At 39.6% G+C, this 22,097-nt stretch overlaps 1 protein-coding gene across 1 annotated transcript; it reads left to right on the top strand.

Moving 5' to 3' along the window:
• The first annotated feature begins 8,850 nt into the window (after nucleotides 1-8,850).
• On the top strand, nucleotides 8,851-15,028 carry LOC122916952 (spermatogenesis-associated protein 31A6-like). Its single transcript, XM_044264334.1, has 4 exons — nucleotides 8,851-9,045; nucleotides 10,199-10,256; nucleotides 10,829-10,889; nucleotides 11,155-15,028. The coding sequence occupies exons 1-4, from the start codon at nucleotides 8,851-8,853 to the stop codon at nucleotides 15,026-15,028; spliced, it is 4,188 nt and encodes a 1,395-aa protein (XP_044120269.1).
• The last annotated feature ends 7,069 nt before the right edge of the window (nucleotides 15,029-22,097 follow it).

The raw sequence follows: 22,097 nt of genomic DNA, 5'->3' as shown, positions 1-22,097 counted from the left end.
CTTTTCCATGAGGGCTTCCTGAAAAGTGGGGGGGTGTGAAATCCCCTTTCTGGTGTGAGAGAGTGGGGTGTTACCATTTTATCCCCACTACCATCAAAGTTGTACATCAGAGAGTAAAACAGCAGCTCCCATTGGAGGTGGAAACCACATACATCAAACCCAGCTTCCTGTGCTTGGAAGTACTTTTTTACTGGGGCAGGGTTGATTTTGAGAGAGCACAGCAGGCTTCTACCCCAGGAGAGCAACACAGGCAGCACATCACATGCACCAGGTCTACAGATCATATAGTGCCTCACAGTGTCCCCTTAAGGCCTGGTGCAGAAAGGGTCAGGCTGTATTTTTTTCTCTTCTCTTATTTTTTTTTTCTGTCTTTTTCTTTGGAATCAGGCTTATAGTTTTTTCTTTTTTTCTTAAGATTTTATTTATTTAATTTATTTATTTGAAAGATAGAGAAAGAAAGATAGAGAGCACAAGTAGGCAGAGCAGCAGGCAAAGAGAGAGGGAGAAGCAGACTCCCTCGAAGCAGGGCTAGCTCCTAGGACCCTGGGATCATGACTTGAGCTGAAAGGAGATGCTTAACCAACTCAGCCACCCAGGCACCCCAGGTTTTTCTTTTCTTTTCTTCCTTTCTTTTTCTTTGGAATCAGGTTTATAGTTTTTTGTTGTGTGTTTTTGTTTTTTGTTTGTTTTGATTTTTTAAAATTATTTATTTTCTTTTTCTCTTATTTTTGGATCAGGGTTTTTATTCTTTTTCTTTTTCTCTTCTCTTTCTTTCTTTTCTAGGCTTTAAAAATAAAAAAAATCAAAACACACCTCATAAATGTTCAAATAGTCCCCACTGCACATGAGGAGGAACTCTGCAGAGAACTGACCAGTGGGAAAGAGGAGCCAAAATGCAAGAGCAGAGTGCACATGGCATACGCAGAAACACTTCCTGAAGTGCCAGGCCCTGCAAAGTGTATGACCTCTTTTAATATAGCATTACTCTGAGTTGCAAGAAATATAACAAGGTTTCATAACAAGCAAAAGACAGAAACTTGGCTAAATTCACAAAATGGAAGAATTCTCTCCAAAAGAAATGTCAGGAAGATATCACAGCCAGGGACTTGCTCAAGGCAGATAAAAGCAATATATCTGAATAAAAACTTAAATCAACAGTTATAAGACTACTAGCTAGTCTTTTTAAAAAATTATTTTTATTAACATATAATGTATTATTTGTCCTAGGGGTATAGGTCTGTGAATAGTCAGGCTTTACACATTTCACAGCACTCACCATATCACATACCCTCATCAAGGTACATATCCCAACCACCCTCTCCCTACCCCCTTTCTCCCCAGCAACCCTGTTTGCTTCATGATATTAAGTCTCTTATGGTTTGTCTCCCTCCTGATCTCATCTTGTTTCATTTTTTCCTTCCCTATCCCCCACCCCCCCGACCCTGCCTCTTAAATTCCTCACATCAGAGAGATTATATGATAATTGTCTTTCTCTGATTGACTTATTTTGCTCAGCATAATACCCTCTAGTTCCATCCATGTCATTGTAAATGGCAAGATTTTACTTCTTTTGATGGTTGCATAGTATTCCATTGTATATATATACCACACCTTTATCCATTCATCTGTTGATAGACATCTAGGTTCTTTCCATAGTTTGGCTGTTGTGGACATTGCTACTATAAACATTCGGGAGCACAAGCCCCTTTGGATCACTACATTTGTATCTTTAGTGTAAATACCAACTACTAGCTAGTCTTTAAAAAAAAAAAAAAAAAAAGAAGACACCAAAGAAAACCTTGCTACAGAAATAAAACACATAAAAACTGGTCAGGTTGAAATAAAAAATGGTATAGTGAAGATGCAAAACAGACTGGATATAATCACTTTGAGGATTCAAGAAGCAGAGTAGAGAATAGTTGATATAGAAGATAAAATTATGGAAAATAATGAAGCTGAATGGAAGAGGGAAAGAAAAAGTAAACCTAGGGAATTCAGCAATTCCATAAAGTGAAATAGTATCCATATCATGGGAGTTCCAGAATAAAAAGGTGGGAATTGGGAGCAGAAGTTTTATTTGAACAAATTATAGCTGATTCCCTAATCTGGGGAAGGAAACAGACATCAAAGTCAAAGAGGCAAAGAAAACTCCCCTCAAAATCAACAAAAACAGATCAACACCATGACATATCAGAGTGAAACTTTCAAAATACAGAGAGAATTCTGAAAGAGTACACAATGAAAGGTCCTTAGCCTTCAAGAGTAGACATATAAGGGTAGCAGCAGACCTATCCATAGGACGCGGCAGGACAGACAGAAATTGATGGAGATAGTCAATGTGCTAAATGGGAGAAAGAAAGAAAGAAAGAAAGAAAGAAAGACAGCTAAGACTACTTTATCCAGTAGGGTGTCATTCAGACTAGAAGGAGAGAGAAATAGTTTTCAAGATAAACACTATAAGTTCACTAAAACAGCCCTGGAATAAATATTAGGGGGACCCTTTGAGTAGAAAGAGAGATCAAAAGTAACAAAGACTAAAAAGGAACAGACACAATCTACAGGAACAGTGACTTTACGAGTAATAAAATGGCACCGAATTCATATCTTTCAATAACTATTCTGAATGAAATTGGACAACATGTTCCAATAAAAAAACATAGGATATCAGAATGGATAAAAACAAAAACAAAATAGCACCCATCAATATGCTGCCAAAAGAGATTTGTTTTATTTTTTGTTTTACTATGTATGTATGTATGTATGTATGTATGTATTTAAATTCAATTAGTCATGTGTTCAATGATTCATTAGTTGCATATAACACCAAGTGTTATCACTTCATGTGTCCTCCTTAATGCCCATCACCCAGTTGCTCTATCTTTCCATACAACTCCCCTTACACAACCTTCAGTTCATTTCCCAGAGTTAAGAGTTTGTCATGGTTTGTCTCCTCTCTGATTTATTCTCATTCATTATTATCCCTTCCCTTATGATCCTGTGTTATTTCTTATCTTCCACACATAAGTGGAACCATATGACAATTGTCTTTCTCTGATTGACTTATTTCACTTAGGATAGTACCTTCCAATTCCATCCATGTCAATACAAATAGTAGGTATTCATTATTTCTGATGGCTGAGTAATATTCCATTGTATATATGTACCACATCTTCTTTATCCATTCATCTGTTGAAGGACATCTTGGCTCCTTCTACAGTTTGGCTAAGGTGGACATTACTGCTATGAACATTGGGGTGCATGTGTTCCTTCTTCTCACTATCTGTATCTTTGTGATAAATACCTAGTGGTGCAATTGCTAGGTCAGGTTAGATCTATTTTTAACTTCTTGAGGAACCTCCATACTGTTTTACAGAGTGGCTGTACTAGCTTGTATTTCCACTAACAGTGTAAGAGGGTTCCCATTTCTCCACATCCTTGCCAACATTTGTTGTTTCCTGTCCTGTTAATTTTAGCCATTTTAACTGTATAAAGTGGTATCTCATAGTGATTTTGATTTGTATTTCCCTGATGACAAGTGATGTGGACCATTTTTTCATGTGTTTGTTAGTCATTTGTATGTCTTCTTCGGAGAAGGGTCTGTTTATGTCTTCTGTCAATTTCTTGACTGGACTGTTTGGTTTTTGGGTGTTGAGTTTGATATGTTCTGTAATAGATATTGGATATCAGTCCTTTATCTGATATGTCATTTGCAAATACAAGAGACTCATTTTAAATCCAAAGACACATCCAAATTAAAAGTGAGGTGGTAGAGAACCATTCATCATGATAATGGATGTAATTCCTACAACAGACAAATTAGATTTTTAAACAAAGACTATAATAAGTGATGAAGAAGGACACTATATCATAATAAAGGGGTTTATCTAAAAGGATGTAACAATCATAAATATGTATACTACTAACTTGGAAGCAACCAAATACCAATTAAGAGCAACCTTTAACTGATAATAATACAGTAATAGTAGGAGACTTTAACACCCTACTCACAGCAGGGACACATCTAAGCAGATCAACAAGAAAACAGAGCTTTGAATGACAAACTGAACTAGATGGACTTAACAGATTTATACAGAGCATTTCATCCTAAAGCAGCAGAATGCACATTCTTCTCGAGTGCACATGAAATGTTCTCCAGAATAGATTACATACTGGGTTGCAAATCAACCCTTAAACCATACAAAAAGACCAAGATCATACCATGCATATTTTAAGAACATAATGCTATGAAACTTGAAATCAAACACAAAAAAAAAATTTGGAAGGACCACAAATACATGGAGGTTAAAGAACATCCTACTAAAGAATGAATAGGTCAACCAGAAAATTAAAGAAGAATTTTAAAAACACATGGAAGTAATTGAAAATGAAAACTCGGCAGTTCAGAACCTTTGAGATGTAGAAAAGTGGTCCTAAGAGGGAAGTGTATTGCAATACATGCCTTCCTCAAGGAGAAAAAAGTCTCAAATATACAACCTAATTTTACACCTAAAGGAGCTGGGAAAAGAAGAGTAAATAAAGTTTAAATATCACAAGAGAAGGGGAATAATTCAGATTATAGCAGAAATAAATGATATAAAATTTTTAAAAAGTGAACAGATCAATGAAACTAAAAGCTTTTTTTTAAAGAATTAGCAAAATTGATAACCCCCAACCAGACATATCAAAAAGAGAAGTGATCCAAGAAATAAAATCATGAATGAAAGAGAAGAGATCACAATCCAAACTGCAGCGATACAAGAAATTATAAGAGAATATTATGAGCAACTATGTGCCAACAAATTAGGCAATCTGGAAGAAATGTATTACATAATCTAACAAAACTGAAATAGGAAAAAATAGAAAATATAAACAGACCCATAACCAGCAAAGAAACTGAAGCAATAATCAAAAATCTCCCACCAAACAAGAGTCCAGGACAGAAAGTTTCCTCCAAGGAGTTCTCCCAACCATTAAAAAAAAGAATTAATGTCTATTCTTCTGTTCCAAAAAATAGAAATGAAAGGCAAACTTCAAAACTTATTCTATGAGGCTAACATTACCTTGATTCTAGAACCAGACAAAGACCCCACTAAAAAGGAGAATTACAGACCAATATCATTGATGAACACAGATGCCAAAATTCTCAACAAGATATTAGCTAATCAGATACAACAGTGCATTAAAAGGATTATGCACCACAACCAAGTGGGTTTATCCCCTGGGCTGCAGGGGTGGCTCATTATCTGTAAATCAATCAACATGATATACCACATTAATAAAAGAAAGGATGAGAAACATATGATCCTCTCAATAGATGCAGAAAAAGCATTTGACAAAATGCAGTATGCTTTATTGATAAAAACCCTCAACAAAGTAGAGATAGAGAGAACATACTTTGACATCATAAAGGCCATATACAAAAAATGCACAATTAATATCATCTTTTTGGGGAAAAACTGAAAACTTTCCCTTAAGGTCAGGAACCAGACAGGGATGTCTACTCTCACCACTATTGTTCAACATAGTGCTAGAAGTCCTAGCCTCAGCAATCAGACAAGAAAAAGAAATAAAAGGTGCTGATATCTTCAAAGAAGAAGTCAAACATTTCTCTATGCAGACAACATGATACTGTGTATAGAAAACTCAAAAGATTCCACCAAACTTGCTAGAACTGATAAAGGAATTTAACAAAGTCACAGGATAAAAAATCAACCCACAGTTTTCTGTTGCATTTCTATACACCACTAATAAGCAGGAATCAAGGAATCAATCCCATTCATAATTGCACCAAAAAAAATAAGATACCTAGAAATAAAACCAATCAAAGAGAGAAAATATTTGTACTGTGAAAACTACAAAATAATTATAAGAGAAATTGGGAAGACCCAAGGAAATGGAAAAACTTTCCTTGCTCATAAATTAGAAGAACAAATAATTAACAAAATATTAAAATGTCTATGCTTCCTTAAGCAATCTGCACATTCAGTGCAATCTTTATCAAAATACCACCAGCATTTTCCACAGAGCTAGAACAAATAATTCTGAAATTTGTATGGAATGACAAAAGATCCCAAAGAACCAGAGGGATGTTGATAAAGAAAACCAAAGCTGGAGGCATTGCAGTTCTTGATATCAAGCTGTATTGCAAAGCTGTAATCATCAAAACAGACACATAGATCAATGGAACAGAATATAGAACCCAGAAATGGACCTTTAAATCTATGGTCAACTAATCTGTGAAAAAGCAGAAAAAAATATCCAAAGGAAAAGTAGAGTGTCTTCAACAAATGGTGTTGCGAAAACTGGGCAGCCACATGCAGAAGAATGAAACTAAACCACTTTCTTACACTATATACAAAAGTAAACTCCAAATGGATGAAAGACCTCAGTGTGAAATAGGAATCCTTCAGTATCCTAAAGGAGACCACAGGCAGCAACCTCTTTTGCTATGGCTGCAGCAACTCCTTTTGCTGGACACATCTCTAAAAGCAAGGGAAACAAAAGCAAAATGAGACTTCATCAGGATAAAAAGCTTTTGCACAGCAAAACAATCATCAAATTTTAAAAGCACTCTACAGAATGGGAGAAGATACTTGCAAATGACATATCAGATAAAGGGCTAGTATCCACAATCTTTAAAGAAGTTATCAAACTCAACACCCAAAACCCAAATAATCCAGTCAATAAATGGGTAGAAGACATGAACAGAAATTCCTCCAAAGAAGACATCCAGATGGCCAACAGACATGTGAAAAAAATGCTCAATATACTCATCATCAGGGAAATACAAATAAAAACTACAAGATACTACCTCATACCAATCAGAATGGCTAAATTAACAATTCATGAAACAATAGATGTTGGTGAGGATGAAGAAAAAGGGGAACCATCTTACACTGTTTGTGGGAACACAAATTGGTGCAGCCCCTCTGAAAAACAGTATAGAAGTTCCTCAAAAAGTTCAAAATAGAACTACCATACAACCTAGCAATTGTACTACTAGGTATTTATCCAAGGATTGAAACATAGTGATTTGAAAGGGCACATGCACCCCAAAGTTTATAGTAGCAATGTCTACAATAGGCAACATATGGAAAGAGCTCAAGTGTCCATCAACAGATGAATGGATAAAGAAGTGAGTGTGTGTGTGTGTGCGTGTGCGCACGCGCACGTGCGTGCACGTGTGTGCAATGGAATAGTACTCAGCCATCAAAAAGAATAAAATCTGGCCATTTTCAAGAACATGGTTGGAACCAGAGGGTATTATCCTAAGTGAAATAAGTCAGAGAAAGACAAATACCATATGATTTCACTCATATGTAGAATTTAAGAAACAAATCAGATGAACACAGGGAAAGAGAAGGAAAAATAAAATAATAACAGAGAGAAAAGAAAACGATAAAAGACTTTTAACTATAGGGAAGAAACTGAGGGTTGCTGGAGAGGAGGCAGGTCAGGGGATGGTTTAATTGGGTGTTGGGCATTAATGAGGGCAGTTGGTGTAATGAGCACTGGGTTTTACATGCAACTGATGAATCACCAAATTTACTCCAGAACTATTAATACACTATGTTAATTAACTTGAATTTAAATTTAAAAATTAACTGAATATATGATAGTTAATTTTCCTGTATATTTGAATATCTTTCCAAGATTTTCATTCCTTTCATACTGAAAGTAAGGAATTACGTAAGTTTAAACTAGTCTCTTCAACAATTAATGTTGGGAAAATTGGACAGCCATATGCAGAAGAATGAAACCAGGCCACTTTCTTACACCACACACAAAAATATAAGTATAAAAGAATCTCCTCATATATACCTAGCCCCTTCCCACCACATGAGGACACAATGAGAAGTTTCTGCCTATGAACTAGGAAGAGGGACTTCACCAGAAGTTGATCATGCTGGTACTTTGATTGTGGAATTCCTGGACTCCAGAACTGTGAGAAATAAACGTTATATAATCCACCCTATCTGTGGTATTTTGTTATAGAAACCCTAATGGACTAAGACAACATGTTTCAAAACTTACTTGAAAAAAAAATTAAAACTAAGACAAAAATGAAATACAAATTCAGGTCAAGACAACATATGTAAAATGTTCCCAGTAGAAAATTGTGGATTCTTGGATTTGGAAATACTGGATTGGTTTGTGAATGGATAAGTGTGGTTATATGTGTGTGTACATGTGCACATGTGTGTGTATCCAACATGTCCCAAAAGTCTTTGTCCAGTTTAAAGCTTTACTAGCTTCAGAATTATAAAAACTACAAGCTTAAAAAAAAAATCCCTTAAAATTTTAACTGTAACTTTCATATGTTGATTTATGAATTTTGAATAATAAATTATTTTGTGAATGTCTTCCTGAAGATGAGACAAAACACTAAAATTCATAAAACTAAGTGCAAAAGAAATTTAAGTCATGTACCTGGGTTTATACAATACAAAAACATATGGGAAGCTGGAGTTGAAGACAGAGAAAATCTTGAGAGTAAAATTTCTTGGGAAATAGCCAAAATTCTAGGGTCAACTTCAGATTTTCAAGGGTGGGCTTTAAGCCAAGATAGTTAACGAACAATGGGGACCATGTAATATCTGAGTTCCAGATGGAATAAATGGAAAATTGGCAAAGGTCTCTCTGACATACGAGTAGAGTTGGAAAGAGGAAACTTAAAGGCCAAGGATGTTGCAGGATTCTGTGGTGCTGAATGGTGGGGGAGGGGTGGTGGTCCAGCCTGTTCTCTGACTGCTCCCTCCCCCATTCTCAGGAACCCTTTGTGACAAGGCCATAGCTCTGTGATGCAAGCCTGAGCTCTGTCCCAGTGCTCAGTTGCCTGAGGGCAGCAGCATGATTCCAAAGATGGAGAATTTCTTTACTCTGAGAAGCACTGGCACCACCTGGCTGAGCTCCAGTCCCACCTCCTGGGTGATTGATACCATCTTTGCTTTCCTATGTGGACTTGGCCTCTTTCTTCTGTTACTCCCCTGCTTTCAGAGTAATCCATCCTTACCACCAGCTAGGAAATATAGAAGCACCAGGAAGGTAAGGAAACTTTGGCTAAACCCCAACAGAGATTATCTCTTATATCCACATTTCTAAATCACCTGAGAAACTTCTGAGATAGGAAGTCTCAGAATAGAACATCACCCTTCTAGGGACAAGCCAGACCAGCAAGGGTTAGAGAGGGCACAAGGATTTCTATCCCAAGATCTCAGATCCAGAGTCCAGGTGTTGTAGAGGGTTCCAAAGCAAAGTCACAAACAGTGACCAATGAGTGAGGGCTGTACACTAAGAGTTTATTTTCTGCAGGAAGACAGACTCCTAAGCATTGTTTCACCAGCCACTTTCCCCTTCCTGTGGCAGGTGCCTCAGGTAAGCTCTTCCTCTGTGTTAGAGCCAATCTGGAGGCAGTGCTGATCTCTGAAGAGCCTCTAAGGGACTAGATTGGGGCTCTGAGCTTGGGAAACAGAGTCCTATCTGATGGAGCAAAGAAGGACCTGTAGTTCTCAGAATGTGTATACTTTCTGAGTAGAGAAATAGCAATGAGAGAAATCCATAGTGATCTGACATAGAAAATCTGGGTTTGCATTCTTCAAAGAAGAAAAAAAAATTTTAAGATTTTATTTATTTGTCGGAGAGACAAGAGAGAGTACAAACAGGCAGAGTGGCAGGCAGAGGCAGAGGGAGATGCAGGCTCCCCATGGAGCAAGGAGCCCAATGTGGGACTCGATCCCAGGACGCTGGGGTCATGACCTGAGCCAAAGGCAGCCGCTTATCCCACTGAGCCAGCCAGGCGTCCCAAAGAAAAATTTAAAATATTTTTATCCACTTTAAAAATGAGTAAAAGAGGGGCATCTGGGTGGCTCAGCGGGTTAAACCTCTGCCTTTGGCTCAAGTCATGATCTCAGGGTCCTGGGATCAAGTGCTGTATCATGCTCTCTGCTCGGCGGGGAGCCTGCTTCCCCTCCTTCTCTCTCTGCCTGCTTGTGATCTCTGTCTGTCAAATAAATAAATGAAAATCTTTAAAAAAATGAGTAAAAGGAAAAAAATGAGTGAAAGGAAAGAAAACCACAGATCCCGATTAGATGTATAAACGTAGAATGTAGTTGTTCATACTATTCATGAAAAGTGAGCATTTGCAGACCATGGAGAGAGAAGAGAGAATTGAGTTCCAGCCCTTCATCTTTTCTATTAGCATCAGGTGGAACTGAGGAAGAGGAGCAGGAGTAAGAAGAAAAGTGGAGCTTTGAAAGGTAAGCTTATGCCATTTAGTCCTGCATGCCCCAAGTTATCCTCCATTCTTCCTGCCCCTGAGGGTCCAGCTCCACAGTCTCTGAGCATGCCAGGTGCAGAGACCATCCCTCAGGAAACAGAGCCCTCAAAGAGGGTCTGGGAAGGAGATCAGATACTGTGTATTTTCCAGATTCTGTGCTTGGAAGGAAGCTGCTGGGGCTGAAATAGGTGTTGCCTGGCAAGGGTGTGTGGGCTGTAGTGGACCAATAATGCTTGGATTCAGAGGTGGAACCTCCAATTCCAACTGTAGATAAGTGTTTTAAGTTTGCTCAGATTCCTTTGTGACCCTTACCCTTTCTCCCCAGTGAGGTAGTTGTGAGGACTCCGGGGGGTGATGGATAGGAGAGTGCAGCACTCCTGCATCATAGGACTTGCCATCACTGTGAAGGATTCTGTGGCTTTGAGCACTGATGCTTGGGCTCCATAGTCTAATCACCCAATACTTTAACCCTAAGGAAATATTGCACTCAGTCTTCTGTAAAACCCTTAGGCCCCTATTTTCACCACTGTAACCCGGTTTCCTGATTTCCAGCTTGCAGAAATTGCCTGAAAGAACTGGAGGGAGCTCGCAGCCTGATTTCACTTTTGCAGAGGTGAAGAATCTTTCCCCCTCTCCTTGACCCTCCTCTGTCCCAGAGCTTGTGATGTGACTCTGGGATCACAGGGAACCCTGGGAAGGGGAGCCATGGGAACAAGATGTGGGTGAAACTCTGGGGTAGGAATAGCAGGAGCAATGTGAAGTCAGCATGAAGGCTGTGGAGGGCTGTGAATCACAGGTGTTTACCTCTGCCCAACCTGCCCTGCCCCGCCTTGCCCGGTCAGCTTCTAGCTGCAGCTTGTGCTTCCTGTCTCCTGCAGCTGCCTGGGGAGGCTCCCTGACAAGGGTGGCTTTCATCAGCTCTTATGTCAAGATCTCCCTGGTGAGTTGTACAAAGCAGCGCCTGCTGGAGCCCACCAACCATGTGGAGAGAATGTGGATGCTGCTGCTCCTGCCATGTCCTTGTTGGCTACCCCAGTTCCTCTGACCCAGCACCCTCTACTTCTAGGCCCAAAGACCTCTTCAGTTTCTGTTCATTCCCACTCATCTCTGAGTGTCTCTTGGCCACCAGAGACTTTTCTTCCCCTTTTACCCCAGCCACTTGCTCTTTCCCCTCCCTCTCCATGTCCCCTTAATTCAGAGGCCTGCCCTCCACCACTGACCACCTCTTCTGCCCCACAAACTTCAGACTCCATTCTGACTCTTCCTCAGTGTGACTCAAAGACATTACCACTGGGCACCGTTGCACAGAGGTCATCTCATACCCCATGGTCAGCTTCTCCTATCCCAACCACCTCAGGCCTTGGCCACTCAAGCTGTCCTATTTCAGCCCTGTCCTGGTGGCACACCGCTGCCAAAGCCTTGTGCCTCTCAACCTCCTCAAATTATGAGTATCAACATGAACACCTTTCCCACCACTCACCAGAGGCCTCATTCTGGGAAAACCCCACTGAAAAACTAAGAGTTGCTGCTCCCTCTTTGCTCAACTCTGATGACCAGAAGTTCCTGGAGATACAAGTCACAGAGGGCATCAAGATCAACATTTGGAAAGAAAAAGAAAAAGATGGATCATATCCAAAACAAATGAGTCCTGACTACCACCTGAATTCTTTGGGAAATATGTTGAAATCACTGGATGTTGAGCAGAAAAGCCCCCAACACTTCTGGAGCACAAAAGGCAAACCAGAGCAGTTGCCTGGTCCTCAGCAGCTCTCATATCCTAAGGTTTTGGGGCACCATCTACAACAGAAATATAACCAACTTTTTTGGGGCCTCCCCTCTCTACACAGTGAATCTCTGGTGGCTACTGCCTGGATCTCTGAAAGCTCTTCAGCACTACAGTCTCCTTCTTTCTTATTCAATGGAATCTCAAGTGCCTGCCCAGTTCAAATGCAGCCTAAACTATCTCCAATGCTTTCCCAGTCCAAGCCCCTATCCCAACTGGAGTTCCAATCTCAAAACTTGATTTCAACCATACCCCAATTCCAACACGCACCTCTCACTCAGATCCTGACCCAGGATCATCTCCAGTCCTCTCTTCCAATCCTATCATCATCTTCCTCACCTCATATTAGAGCTTGTCAAATATCTTGCCCTATAGCCCAGGATAAGTCACAATTTCTCATCCCAACTGAGATTCAACACCCAGAATGGCCTTTGTTGCAGGAGCAACTAGAAAGTGGGGCTTTATCCTCTGTAATCAAAGGATCTCAAGAGGTCTTTAGTGTCTTCACTTCCAACCTTCCTGAAGACAGCTGGGTGGTCTCCATCCTTCCTGAGAATTTTCCAATCAGTCCTGAGCTCCGTAAGCAACTGGAGCAACACCTACAAAAGTGGCTTGTTCAACACCGTTGGGAGTTGCCCCGTAAGATCCAAGAGTCTCTGGAACTAAGACAATATCAGGGTGAATTACCAGGGACATGTCAGGCAAAGGGTAAGCATGGACCCTCACGGCCCTCTGCATTTGCAGGTAAAAGCAGCAAGGATACACAGAAAGTGGGTTTCCAACTAAGCCAGGGCATGGGCAAGGGCCTGGGGTATATTTTGGGGAAGGTCCCAAAAGATATTTCTAGGGCCTCAGAGAACTCGCTAATAAGGTTTCAGGGAGTGGGCTCTGAGGAGTCAGAAAGTGACTTGGGGCTGTCACAGAGTGACTCAGGAAGTGATTTACTAAGAAACTTAGATAAGAATCTAGAAAACCTCTTGACACACAATTTGAGCAGGAAGTTGGGGCAGATCAGTGAACGTATGCCTATGAGTGTGCGCCAAACCGGTCTGGCTGTCAACCACGCTTTTCCCAAGTCCAACACTGACATGGAAATCAGAAATCTAGGAATCTTGAAGGGTTGGAGACCATATGTGAACACCTCTCACAGGGTTTCCTTCCTCCATCCAGATATTCAAGGAGTGCTGGAAGCACATATTATAAGGTTTTGGGTGAGGCACAGGTGGAGTCTACCCCTCAAGGTCCTCAAACCCATAAATCTCTTTAAGTTGAAAAAGGTTCAACCCTTACCCATTCTACAGTTTGCTTCTGCCCCAGAAGCCACCTGTGTGTCTGGGGCCCCCTCAATGGTCAAGTTTGCTGAATTCCTGGGAAAACCTTCTCAGTCATGTCTGGGAAAGAAGGCAATAATAGAAGAATCAGTTTCTACCCTGGAAAGGCCTTTCCTTGCTCCTTCACCTATGTATGGGGAAATCCAGAGGGCGCTGGGAAGGGCCCCATCTGGTGACAACAAGGGCTCCTTAAAAACCTTTCTGATTGGACAGGAGGACAGGCCACCTTCTCAGTCCCTCACACTCAACTTCATGGGCAAGACTCAGCAGAGCAGTTCTGAGGAATGCATTGAGAGGAACAGCCTAGAGTTGAGTCCCAGTTCAACAATGGCCAGGAATGAGCCAAGAGAGGAGATTATGGATTGGGCCTCACAAGACCCCTGCCATAGGGTAGCAATGCTGGAGATGAGCTTAGGATCGCAATGTTTTAGTGCTGAAAAGGACAGGGAGGCAGTGGAACCAATGTGCTTGGGAAACAATGGGTTCACAAAATCCCAAACCATAAATGTGCATATGGGGAATTTAGATACCAGTAAAAAACTTTCTAGAATGTCTGTTTTCCAAGATCCTGGAGAGACATGCCTTAATGAAGAGATTAGTGAATTTAAGTCCAAAATGAATACAAAGTCAGAGAACCAGCTTCAAGACTATTCTACAAACATGCTTCTTGATGCAGACAACTTGGCTTCTCAGGTGCCACAGTGTCATCCCCAGAGAGTATCTACTGGAGACCCGGTACCTTCCCAGATGCTATATGGCTTCATAACAGACCAAAGGAGCTGCCTAAGGCAGCAAGAGCCCATGATCCCTAAACTTCAGGACTCATGGAAGAGCCAGAGCAAGATGACTGTCCCTACTAATAAAAGAGAGGACTATAGGAGGCTCAATTCAGGAAATGAAGAACAATTTGAGGAATTGAGGACCTCTCAAGGCGAGTGTATGTGTCATCCTGCCCCAGTCAGGGGAATAACAGATTCTGTTAGGAGCAGATACATCCAGGTTCCACCAGAGAAGAAACAGGGTCCTCCTGAAAGCCTCTTCAGAAAAAGGGTGAGGCGCTTTTTTCAATGGATTTTCCCCAGTGAGAAAGTCAAAGGTCAGAATGCTCTGCAAAAATGTAATCCGATAATAGCCCCTGCCCAGAGCCAAGGACCAGTCAAAAGCAGATCAATTATGGCCAGTGAGACTCCTGAGGCTCAAGCACTCATGACAACTGTTGGACAGATTCTAGAGGAGAAAATGGTAATTCATCATGGACTTCATGCCACAAAGTTAAACGAACACAAACAGGAACTCCAAGCCCCAGTATGTGGATATGTCTGCTACCACAGACTTCCCTTCTACCCAGAGCAACGGAGAATAATGAGTTATACAGCTCATGGTCACCAAGCTACCTCCAAGGACCCAAGTAGCTCTATCAGGGAAAGGCAGGCCAGACACCAACAGTCCTTGAAAAGTGTAAGATTCAAGGATGAGCAGCTGGGCCTGAAGCACTTCCCATCCCCGCCTCCCAAGAAGACTTTGTCTCCAGTCAGTCCCTGCCAGTATGGGCCAAGGATGCCAGGTGTGCCAGGCCACCATCAACACTGCCCACGGCACTGTCTTCTTCAGGGGGGGATCTTGTCTAGTCAACCATAAAATGCTTCTTTAGTCTTTCCTGGTAGGAAAATATCTCAAAGATAAAAAAGTCCATGTGGAGAAAACTTTTTCTCTCTAGCACACCCAAATACTTAATATTCCCCAATATATATGTTTTTCCCCACAGAAGAGGGTGATATGGTTGCTTTTGTTTGTGCTGTGCTTGGTATATGCTTTGGGTTCTAGAAGGGAGGGACATTGAGGGTGTTTGGCTGTGGGCATTGTAGGCTTGCTCCTTATCTTGAATCTTTTCATTTTTTTTTTTGTGATACTGTCATTATACAAACAAAAACTACTCTAAAAAGATGAGAAATACCTATGAAGAACTTTTCCCAAGATCTGGTTCAACTTGTCTTTCTCCTCTTCCACTCTACCCGGAACTTTATAAAGTTCTACTACTTGAATTTTATAAAACGGTAGGGGGTAAGTTTACAGAGGCATCACGGGGCTGGATATTCCCACTCAGGCTCCAGGAAATGTCAGAATCAAGTAGATAGAAGTTTGGGAGAGGGGCTGGGCCTAAAGTTCAGAAGCAGAAGAAATCTTGTCCTTGGATCTCTTGGTGAAGAATAGATGATACTTGCCCTTGAGAATCCCTGCTTTGATAAAGAGCTGGGGTTGAGATATAGACCCTATGGAACCCTCTTAGCTTAGGTTTAACGAAATGTACAGTGTCACTGTCTTCCACTTCTGCCTTCCCTGCATTTCCAGTGATGACAGTGGTACTTCCAGCTCCACGTGTATGTAAGTGAGGAAGAGCAGGGAAGTTGCTGAGAGTTGTGTTCACCTCCACCTAAATGAATATTCAAGGGTCACATACTTTCCTTCTATGTTAATCCCAGAGAAGGAGTTCTGAACAGGAGTGTACCTGGTGTAGTAACTATCTGATGGTTAAACACATGAACTTAGAATGGGATGTAGGAGACAAATTGAAGAGGTTGGATCCAAAGAAGAAGGCAAAGTGGCACATGGTTCCCATAAATGTGCAGTGAATGAAAAGCCCCCTGATATCCCATCTAAAGGCCTGGAGTAAAGGAAAGGTTAAGGGCCTGGTAGATCATCATACCCCATCAAGGTCTCCTCTGCACAGCTCTAAGATCACAGACCTAGGGAAGCCACATTTATGTCCAAAACAGATGGCCCAACTTATAGAAGTAAAGCAAATCAGGGAAGATTAATCTCAAATAATATATTTAATAAGCTTACACCTCATCACCTCTTGAATTCTAGAAGGGATGACAATAATAGGTGGAAAATCTAAGACTCAGGAAACTTGGGCTGTGACTCCCAGTCTATTGAATTTTACTTAAACACATGACCCAAGGACTGCTCCTCAAGGAATGGTGGGGACTTAAAAGGCCCAGAAACTGGCCTGAAATCATGTCTGGCTCCAAATTCTTGCTCACACTAGAGCCCAGAACATGAAGACATTACACAGGATTTATCAAAGCGGGTTGGAGAGAGCATGGAAGTGACCTGTTCAAAATGGGAAGTGCAGCCCAGGAGTAGTATACTGTTCTCTCCACTTCTGGCCTCTATCCAGATGAGAAAGAATGTTGCTAAGCAATTTCTCTAGAGTTATTCTGTGCTTTGTGCCACACATGGTACATGGTGCACAGCTGCAGAGGGCATCATTCCCAGCGTAGAGAGTCTTGTTCCAGGAGACACTCCTGATCCAGAAGACAGAAGAATGGGCCTTATCCCCCATGCCTATCAGGATGCCCAACATTTGGGACTGGGACCTGGGGAGGAGGAGCAGATTGGGTATAGGCCTGATTTTGTCACTGGTTTCTCCCTAGAACCGGGTCTTGCTTTTGGGCTCCAATTACTGAGGCAGCCCCCAGAGTGGGTTCACCAATGAAAATGGAGATAAGGCCTGTGGGAAGGGATTGGAACCCAAGACAGAGTACATTTAGGCCCTCGGGAACTCAGGAGAGGGTGGCACAGAGTGGGGACCTTGAGCCTGGCTGCTGCTAGGTCCTCTAGGAGCATTGAGATGTGGGTTCTGGGACTGGGATACAAGCTAGAGGTGGACCACACATCCCCTGTTGGAAAAAGTATCACAGACAAGGATGCTGTTGGAACAACAAAAAAATAAACAAGTGCCTTTAGCCTTCTGCTGTTCAGATTTCCATAAGGTTCAGTAAAGGCAGAAATGGAGACACACACAGAGATCCTTCACACAGAGACAACATACAGAGATACCTCCCACTAGAGATGACACATAGACCTTACAGAGACAGCTCTCAACAGACCTCTCACACAGACACCATCCACAGTGCCTCCCTACCATGTTGCCCCACAGAGACCTCACACTGAGACCTCACATAGAGACCTCATGTTGCCCCACAGATCCTCAGACAGAAACCTAGCACAGATTTCAGAGATTTTCCAGAGACCTGACAGCAAATATCTCAGAAATTTCCCAAAGGTACTTTCTATACAAACCTTATATGGAAACCAACACTCAGAGACCTCATGCAGCCTGAGAGAGACCTCATAAAAACCTCACAGAAAGACTTCATCTACAGACAGTACACAGAGATCTTCCACTGACACATTGAGACCTTATACAGATACCCCATAAAGACTGACACAAAGACCTCACAGAGACCTTACATCCATCCCAAGCAGACACCCATTGACAAGTCCTCCTTGGTGAATATGAAACCATTTAGCAAACTTGGCAACACAAGAGGGATTGTCAGTTGTGCCCCCTTGAGAGAGTCAATCAGACATTGTCAGCATTGTACTAAATGGGGTTCTATACTTGGGGAATTTTCTGAATGAAAAATTACCCATTCTACATGTTGATTTGCAAAATTAATTTCTACAGTTTTTCATTAACTTGAGAATTACAAATTTTAAACACAACTGAAACAGTCTCCAATGAGAGAAAATATCTTATTTGTCCAGTTTTAGTTATTATCCAGCTAAATGGTGTCACTGTCATTTTTAAAAAAATTATTTTGGGGACAAGGCCTGAAGGAGAAATGGTTTACTTATTTACTTTGGAAACATAATAAAGACCTGCAATGAACTGACCGTAGAAATGAAATAAACCAGAAAAGAGGCATCTGGACACACACTTGCCTTCCAGAAGCCTGTGTAACCAGCACAGTATTTTGCACTTAACAGTTTGTGGAGTTTTATTTTTTAACAAGCTAACAATTGTGAAGATTTTTCACAAATATGTTAAATTCCTGGTAATAGTCCTATTACATCATCTGGCAAAATTTATTTCTGATAAAATTATTTTATTCCTTCAAATGTAGTAAATAATATTATTATACATGTCTTTAGGATATGACACAGTCCTAATGTTTAGTTAACATAGTTAAAAGGACAGGCTCTTAAAAGGATTTATTTTTAATTCTATGAAATGTACATTTTCTAAGATAGGCAGTTAATATCTACTTTATATTATTAGAGCTAGAAAAGAACACATTGCTTAAAGGAATTTGAAATATTATAAAATATATGTATTTTTGATATATGCAGATGGCCTAATAAAATTACTGAGAAAGGGCTATATTAATATCTGAATTGATTTAGTCATTTAATCAATATTTGTATTATAACAAATAATGAAAATTGTCACTTATTATATATCCAGTGCTTTCCAAAGGGTACATTGCAGTAAGGCTACCTATTTCTCACGGCTCATACCCAACCTATTGTCCTTGTCTTGATAAAGTTTCAGTGACCGCTGTCAAACATGTATTACTGGTTAAGTTTCTCAGATTTCACATTGGGATGATGACATCATAGTTTTTTCTCTAAGAGGAGCAGGGCTGACTTTATTTCACCAAGAAATCACTTTTTCTTTAAAATTAAAGTTTATAATTATGAATTTTTCAACTTTATTCCTTTATGATATCATTGAATCATAAAATGATGGAATATGATCATGGATGTCATCTAATATTCTACCAGATAATTTTTATAGTGCAAATTATGAAGACAAATTTATTGATCAGAACAAAATGGGTTCAATTAGGAAAAGTTTATGCAGGAAAATATATTTTTCAAATTGACTTTTAATAGTGTTAAAACAAATGATTATTCTTTAGTCTTTTAAATTAATGTTGCTCAGGGTGTTCAGAATGTCTGGCAACATAGGAAATGTCCATAATAAGTAGTTTATTACTATAACATGTTGAATGCATTGTTCCTCACTAGTAATTCACAGTTCAATAAGCTGTGCTAAATGACAATGAAAATATGCATTAAGGAAACATTTGTATTAATCACTACACATTCATCTGTCATATGTTGCTTTAGATTTGTGTAATTTTCATGGAGTAAACTTAAACATTTTCCTAAGTATAAAAAATCAAGGGGGATCAATCTACTTACAATATATTAGTTTTTCCAAACTCTATGGCCATCTTTTATTTTTTAGTAAGATTTACCTATCTTAAAATTTTTTAAAAAGTTTTACCACTTAAATATTTCCAGAAGAAATGGATATCAAAAATTAGAGAAAATGAAAATAGATTCCTTTAGCATTCAAAAGTTTTACATCAAAACACTTTGCTGAAAATGAAGTGATTCTTAATCTACAGATGAAATATTTTTACATCATACTTAAGATATGTTATAAATTTGGATTTAGCGAGATTGAAGCAGAGATCAAAAACCTCCTAAATTTGGATTTAAAATTAATTTTTATTTAAAACTGGCCTCATGCTGATTTTAATGAATTAAGCACTTTAGGACACAATGTGCAGGAGCAGCAATTACATGATGACTTCTTAATACTTCAAGGAAAAAAGATCTCTTCCAAAGTAATCGTTCTACAATGTTAACCCCTAACAGGGATTCCTCTTCATAGATTGTATTTTTAGCTTCATACATTTTATAATGAACTATCAAAGAGATGACATTTCTGGAAGTGTTCCCAAATGTATACAGCTGGTATGTTGTACTCACACCACAGGGACAATAGGGAACACCCAGATCTAGTTGATCCAGGGACTTCATAATGGCTGCCTTTCATTTGAGGCCGATTCATAATCATTTCTGGCACAAGACTGGTCTTTCATTGTGTCCCTGACCACGTTGACTGCTGCATTTCCCAAACAGCTGCAAGTGGCCTTCCTTTCTCAGTTTGTTGCTGTGCCCCCTTTTCAGACTGGGCCCGCCAGTCGCCTGGCATGATGGGGTCTGGTAACCTGAAGAGCCCGATTTCTCAGGTACTTGCACTCTGCTCTGCACAGACACGTTGTACCACAGACACTCAGCACAGACACTGATTGCACTTGCATCAGTGAAAGTGGTGCTGATGAAACTTCCAGAAAACTGTCAAATAATGCATGCAGACACAGTAGAGGAGGATTCAGAAAATGCTAACATCGTTTTGAGGAAATGTGGATTATGCAGCTCTTTGGTTCTAAGCATTTTTGTGTGTGAGCTGGACCCCTGGATCTGGGGAAATATAGCTGATTTTAGATTTTCTTACTCTCATTCACTGTAGTGACATCTACAGCTCTTCCTTTCCTGAGTCAGGACCCTGGAATAGAAAGCATCTTCTCCCTGTGATTTCACAATATTTACCATGTGTTTACAATGGTAAACTAAAACTTGGCCATCCTCATTTCAGGTATTTTTGATGCTTCAGGACAAAGATCACCAAACTTTTTATTTCCACCACACAATTTTATACTAGTAATACTTTACATAGCTATTCATTGTATCAAACTTATTTTCTAGAGTCCATAAATTTATTTTTTAGAATGTGGCCCCTGGACTCCACCTAATAGATCTGTTACTTGGGCAAATTTTTTATTGTCTAGATTGACAAATTTTATAAAATTATATTTATTTCATAAAATTTTAATTTATAAAGTTACTTTATTTTATGAAATTGGTAAATCTAGGGATTTAGTTCCAGTTTTTTTTTTCAAATATTGGTACTTAGCCTAAAATATTTGCCAATTTCCCTTTTTAATATATATCAGAAAATGTGAAGAATTTAGCTGTGAAGATACCAATTTATTTGTTGGCTTTTTTCACTTTGTGTAGTTATTTTTGTATCAAACCTCTATTATTGCACAGCATAAAAGAAAGCTTATTCCTTGGAAACCATTAGCCTTAAGGACTTACTAGGTTAAAGCCTAGTGTGTTAGATCCGAGGGTCATCTTACCTTTTTTTTAAAGATGTTTTTCATGGTTAATAAAAAGTCTTAAAATGTTGGTAAGGATGTGAAACAACTAGAACTCTCATAAGTTGCTGATGAAAATGTAAAATGCTGTACTGCCATATGATTTCACTTATATGTGGAATTTAAGAAACAGAAAATGGACTCTATGGAGAGCAAATGGGTGGTTATCACAGTGGAGGTGGGCAGGGGTATGGATGAAATAGGTGAAGGGGATTAAGAGAACACATCATGATAAGCACTGAATAATGTAGAAAATTGTCAAATCGTTATTTGGTACAACTGAAACTAACATAACATTGTGTGTTAATTTTGCTGAAATTAAAAACTTTTCAAATTTTCAAAAAGTAATGTCCTACTTTGGAAAACAGCTTGACATTGATTTACCATATGACCCAAATATCTTATTCCTAGGAATTTACACAAGAGAAATAAAAACATATATCCACACAAAATTTGTATGTAACAAATGTCCTTAACAGCTTTATTCATAGTTGTCCCAAAATGACAACAACTCAAATGTCCATTAACAAGTGAATGAATAAATACATTTTGGTATATCCATACCACAGCTCAGCAACCAAAAGGGAAGTACTTAATACACATAACAGGGTGGGTGTATCTCAAAAGATGCTGAGTGAAAGAAAACAGGCACTGAGTACACAGTATAAACTATTGTTACATAAAATTTGAAAATAGTTAAATTATAATCACTGAAAACAAATCATTGGTTTGCTTTTGTAAGGAGGTAAGCATTAACCACAAAGGGGCTTGAGGGAACATTCTGAGTAATGAAAATTTTCTATATCATGACTATGGTAGTGTATACACAACTGTATACATTTGTCAAAATTAATCTAAGTATACTAGGCATAAGTGTTAAGACATGAATGCTTGTAACTTTA

This window comes from Neovison vison, chromosome 9, assembly GCF_020171115.1.
Source record: "Neovison vison isolate M4711 chromosome 9, ASM_NN_V1, whole genome shotgun sequence".
NCBI lineage: Eukaryota > Metazoa > Chordata > Mammalia > Carnivora > Mustelidae > Neogale > Neogale vison.
This window is presented reverse-complemented; position numbering and strand designations above follow the sequence as displayed.